Below are 5388 nucleotides of genomic sequence, written 5' to 3' on the forward strand. Positions count from 1 at the left end.
TGGAGCTGGCTGGACAGCGTGTTGTGTGCCTGGGCACCTCTCAGGGCTTTGCAAAACATTCCTCAGCTTGCATTGTCTGCTCTTTAAAAACAAAGGAGGGCGCCTCCTTTCTTAATAATTTGGAGTCCCCAGCCTTTGGGAAGAAAGGCAGGGCTCTGAGCTTTGCCTCGGCGAGAAAGCTCAGCTCAGCTGAGCAGCGGAGCAGTGAAATCGCAGCAGAAATGGCCGGGTGATTACAAATTTCTTCTAGGCTTATCTTTGCGGTCTCGATATCTCCTGTCTTAGTCGTAAGCCTTAAAACTAACCAAACCACCAGCTACCCCCCCTCCCCCCTCCATCTTTTCTGTCTTTGCTCGCAGATAGATGTTCAGGTAGCGGTGTCTGTGCGCGCAGGCAAGCGGGGGGACAGCGTCCAGCTGCCTGGGCTGAACTGGGGGGCGGGGGGGGGGGGCAGGTCGGGGGAGGTGGGGATCCGCTAAGGCGGAGAGAAATAGGAGCCAGGCGGGCGTTTTGTGGCTTTTACTCTATATATGAAAGAAGACAAAAACATACAAAGTATATGTACAACTAAAATTCAACAATATATACAGAAAGGTTGCTCGGGGGAAAGATCCCTCTCGCTCAGTGGGTGAGACTGCCGTCGGGCAGCGCTGAACCTTCCTTCCCCAGACCGCGGCGGCGGGTGTTGCCGCGGCTCCCTCGCTCTGTCTTTCCTGCTCGTCTCCGGGAGTCTGTCCGGCTGTGTGCGGGTGTGTGCGGGTGCGGGTGAGGGGGCTCTTCGCGGGAGAGACGGTGGTTTCTTCTGAGCCGCAGCCCATTGCATTTTGAGAAAGCATGCAGTTTTGCTTCGTGGTAATGTTCTAATCTTACAGTATATTTTCATTTTTCAACCAGTTCTCCTTTTCCCCCCCCTCTTCATTTTTTGTTGATCCCTTCTCTCTCTTAATTTTTTTTCCCCAGTCCGGATTTGGTGAATAAAAATGAAGGAGCTTTGACTAGTCTCTCTTTCATCATGTAATGTCTTTAGCTCATTAAACAAGTAAAAACGGCTGCCATGGTAGATTCAGGTTCTTCTTGTGGGCAAAGTCTGTAAAAAGTTTGTTTTGACGTATACTCCACAGAGAAAGAGGCTGGTGCCTTGGAGTCCAAAGGAAAATATCCTAAAGAGAAGTGTCTTCTGTGCGCCAGAATGAAAATTGTGTCTTTCTGTTCAAGATCAATCGCTGAGGTTACTTAAAAAAAATAAAATAAAATAAAGCCACTCTGTCTCTTTGCCGCATCTACAAGTTCACACAGAGCCTGTTAGCTGGCACGGCTTGGCAAAGCAGGGGAACTTCTTGCCATGTCGAGACGAGGCGTTCTTGGGAGATTATTTCTCTTGGACAACTCACATCATTTGTGGTCTCTGCATTGTGTCTTGATGTGGAGAAGAATACCAGTGAGAATAGCCAGGCATGTAGCTGTTGGGAGGCATATTGACTCCCTTGGCAGAAGCTGAAACGTCCCAGACTGGAGGCAGAGCTGGAGAGCGAGGGGAGAGGGCGGCGGAGCCGGGCAGAGGGTCGCTCTCGTGGGGGTTGCTGCCCTGCTTCAGCAGCTTCTTGAATTTGGAGCGCTTGTTCTGAAACCAGATCTTCACCTGTAAACCAAAACGCAGCAGATATTAGGCTGCCGTCAGCACCCAGGGCACGGCAGGGAAGACCCCGGGGGCCGCGGGTTTGCTCTAGAGAAGGTCTTGAGAGCCCACGCCAGTCGGGTGTGGAGTTGGGGATGGGGAGAGGGGAAGGAGGGTGAGCTACTGCTGCTCTCGGGCTCTGGATGCAGCTGGAGAGAACAGGAGAGGCAGAGCGGAGCTGGAAAGCGAGAGGGATGCAGGTTTTAACCCGGAACGTTATTTTCCCTGGGCAGGCCAGATTGATCGAGCTGAAACAGAGTACATGCTCTGAGCCCTCCTGTTTTAATGCCTCATTCAGAATTTTGGAGGTCATTCGATCATTTGGGCAAACTGTTGTCAAACACGGGCAATCATATGATTTTGTGCCAGGAGACAGGAGCCAATAGACAAAGGGCATCTTACAAAGAAATCCGAAAACATGCACGATCAAGCGGTCCTTGCTGATGTGACGGGGGAGAAGGCACAATGGAACCAGGATTGTGGCTTTATTTTGAAAGTTGTTTTTAAAGAAAGGAAAATTCTCTTTTCTCGGCAAGTAATTTGCTGTCAAGATTGCTCTGGGTCTCGTCCTGCTTCTAATCCAGCAGGACCCCCGAGGAGGAAGCCTGCACTCGATGAGGTGTGCAAGGATCGGGCCCACTCTGGCAGATCAGAATTATTCTGGAAATTATATATACATAAGACATCTATACACACACATTTCTTAAAATGAAACAAACAAGGAAAACAACTCCCACGTGTGTATTTGACCTTGCAAACTTTGCAGACGTAATGTTAGGGCATAAGCAGGGATGCTTGTCTAGCTGCGTGCTCAGGATCGGGCCCCTAAATCTATGCGTGCGAGAGAGAAAGCGAGACAGCAGTGAGACAGAGCGTGCATGCTAAGGATACTAAAATCCCATTTGTAAAACCATCAGGTCTATTCCCATGATTAATGTTTGCTGAGTATTTAAAAATCGCTGGCTGGAAGCGACTGTTATCAATGACAATGGTAAAATCCTGAAGTTATTTGTTAAGCTCATAAATTCACATGATTACATTTTACCCGAATTGATCCCATCTATCCATGCACTTCTCCGCAAACCCCAGCCTGGGAAGCCTGTAATGCCTCATGTGTCTTTCAAGCTTAAATTAGCAGAATGGCACAGCTACTGCAACCACACTTAGCTATGGCTTAACCTGCTATAATTTTGTACACGGCTGTCTTTGATCTTCAGATCTATTATCACCTTTCGTACCTTTTGCCCAAGGGTAACCACTGCATTTGCGTTAGTCATCCAGGGTGAATTAACTATTGATTTTACAGGTATTTCCTAACGTGTTCCTGCTTCCCCTCTACCTATAGGTTGCTACGAGGCAGCTTTGCTTTGCTTTTAGCCCTACCTCAGGCCCAGCGATTCCTTGCCTTTGTTTTGTTCTCCTTTTCACAGCTGGGCAATTGCATCTCGCTGCTGGAATTGCCCGAAAATAGAGGCAATTTTAAAATGTTATGTGTGGCATCAAAAGGGAGCGTTTGCTCGCCAAACGGCTGAGGGAAGGGCGCGTTCAGCTCCTTCTGCGGTAGACCCGTCTCTGTCGTGCATTAGATAAGTCCTATCACATATAGATGGGGACCGTGTGCGTTACCTTTTCTACCGTTCCCGTACAGAGGCCAAAACGTTTAGGGAGCATCGTACTTTGCTTGGCCTTTATTGCTCGAGCAGGATTTCAGTGATTTGGGATTCCCAGTAATTACCTGTGTCTGGGTAAGTCCTAATGAAGCTGCCAGTTCAGCTCTCTCTGGAAGTGCCAGGTACTGAGTCTGCTGAAAGCGATGATTTAAAGCCTGGAGCTGTAGACTAGAGTAAATGGTTCGAGGCTTCCGAATCTTTTTCCCTTTTCCATTGAATCTGATTTCACCGTTTTCAATCACCGTGGTTTTTTGCTGATCTGCAAGCAAAACAACACAGCTGAAACATCACCCTCCTTAGCTATTTAACGCGGGCATTTTGGCTGCCACGGCTCCCAAAAACCCAGCAGCCTGCCCCGGCGCCGGTTCAACACCATCGCGTACACACAGGCTCCGGCTCCTTAAAGGCACGCCGCGACACACGCTGCTGCTTGGGAGCTACCGGGAGAAAAACAAAACAACTGTCCGGGCATAGTGGGCACGCTGCCTTTGCCCCGGGGGAGAAAAAAAGAAAATATGTATTAAAAAAAAAAAAGAAAATAAAGTGCAGCGCTGGCTTCGTGAAGGGATGCCCGGTTCCAGGGCCATCCAGGTTTTACCCAACTAATTGACTTCGCGTCGCCAGTTTGGTGGTCAGTGAATCACCAGTCCGAGACTTTTAACAATGCTTTTCCCCCCCGCCCCCCCGCCGTGCCCCTCCGGATGAATACGTACAAATGAGCGGCTCCCTGCAAAAAAAATACATAAATCAGACGGCCCCCGAGCGGAATGCGACCCGCTCGCCTGGAAACTTTCACTCCTCAGGTGTTAGCAGGAATTTTGCCTAAAGCCGGTCCCGCCGTAACAAAGGAGCGCCGAGCGCAGCCCCCTGCCCGCCGGCCGCGGGGCGAACGGGGAGGCGCCGGTGCCCAGCGCCGCGGTACCGCCGGCAGCCGCCGCCGGCGGGGGGGGGGGGGGGGGGAGCGCGGCGGCCCCGCCGCCGGGTACCGCAGCAGTAGGCCCGCAGCAACAAGGAACCCTGCCTTCTCTCCCCGCCGCCCCGCGCACCCCAGGGCCGGCATCTCCCTCGGCAGGAGCGGGGGGCACGGCGGGGGTCGTTATGCAGTCGCCCGGGGGTGGCCGGGGAGAGGCCCGGGGATGGAGGGACGGGGGCGGGGGGGGGGGGGGGGGAGAAGCTGGCAGCGGGTTAGGGAAGCGGTGCCGGCTCACCTGCATCGTCCGCCCGCGTCTGGCTGGCCGCGCTGCTGTTGTGGTAGGACTGGAGGTAAGGGCTGTGCTGCGAGTGGCTCACGTAGGGGTAGGCGGCCAGGGAGCGGTGGTTGTAGGAGCCGGCGCTGCCGGAGTAGGGCGAGCTGTGGTGGTGGTGCTGGTGGTGCGGGTGCGAGCCGGCGGCGGAGTGCAGGCAGTGCAGCGGGTAGTGGGCGCCGGCCATGGCCGGCGAGCTCTGCTGGGAGTGGGGCGGCGGCGGCGGCTGCGGCGGCGGCGGCTGCTGCTGCCCGAACTCCATGAAGGCGGATTTGGAGGAGTCTTGCGCGTCCAGCCCGTCAGCCATCGTAGTCATGGTCATCATCAAAGTTTGGGAGGGAGAGCGCGGCGCTCCCTGGCTCGCCCCCCGCGCTCTGCCTCCTCTCTGCCCAGCCACCGCCGCTCCCCTTACCCGCCGCGGCACCGCTGGAGAGGCGGCGGTGATTTAATTTAATTTCTTTTCTTTTTTTTTTTTTTCTTTTCCGCCTTTTTTTTTTTTCCCTTTCCCCCCCCCTCCTCTCCAAGGAGCCGTTGTGCGAGGGGCCTCGTTCACTGAGGGAGGGGAGGAAGGGGAGGGCGGTGTGCGGGGTGTGTGGAGGGGGAGGGCGGGCTACTCCCGGCGCTTTTTTGCGCCGCTCTTTTCCTTCATCCCCCCCCCCGGCGCGTGGGGTGGGTGGTTTTTTTTTTGGGGGGGGGTGGGGTGGTGGTGGGAGGGTGGTGGTGGTGGGGGGGGTGGGGGGGAAAGCCGGGCGTGGGGTTTTTTAAGGTGGGGAGCCGGGAAAGTTGGGGCTCCGGCGCT

At 54.2% G+C, this 5388-nt stretch overlaps 1 protein-coding gene across 1 annotated transcript; it reads right to left on the minus strand.

Moving 5' to 3' along the window:
• Positions 1 to 1175: 1175 nt before the first annotated feature.
• On the minus strand, positions 1176 to 5013 carry DLX6 (distal-less homeobox 6). Its single transcript, XM_050892405.1, has 3 exons — positions 4554 to 5013; positions 3411 to 3604; positions 1176 to 1639 (listed from the first exon to the last, which is right to left on the minus strand). The coding sequence occupies exons 1-3, from the start codon at positions 4912 to 4914 to the stop codon at positions 1388 to 1390; spliced, it is 807 nt and encodes a 268-aa protein (XP_050748362.1). The 5' UTR covers positions 4915 to 5013; the 3' UTR covers positions 1176 to 1387.
• Between the last annotated feature and the right edge of the window lie 375 nt (positions 5014 to 5388).

This window comes from Gymnogyps californianus, chromosome 2, assembly GCF_018139145.2.
Source record: "Gymnogyps californianus isolate 813 chromosome 2, ASM1813914v2, whole genome shotgun sequence".
Classification (NCBI taxonomy): Eukaryota; Metazoa; Chordata; class Aves; order Accipitriformes; family Cathartidae; genus Gymnogyps; species Gymnogyps californianus.

Coding starts and splice junctions, on each gene's coding strand:
- DLX6 (XM_050892405.1), bottom strand. CDS start 4,914: ATGATGACCATGACTACGATGGCTGACGGGCTGGACGCGCAAGACTCC. Junction 3,605..4,553: donor GACGCGGGCGGACGATGCAG/GTGAGCCGGCAC, acceptor TTTTGCTTGCAG/ATCAGCAAAAAACCACGGTG. Junction 1,640..3,410: donor TAGGACTTACCCAGACACAG/GTAATTACTGGG, acceptor TTTGGTTTACAG/GTGAAGATCTGGTTTCAGAA.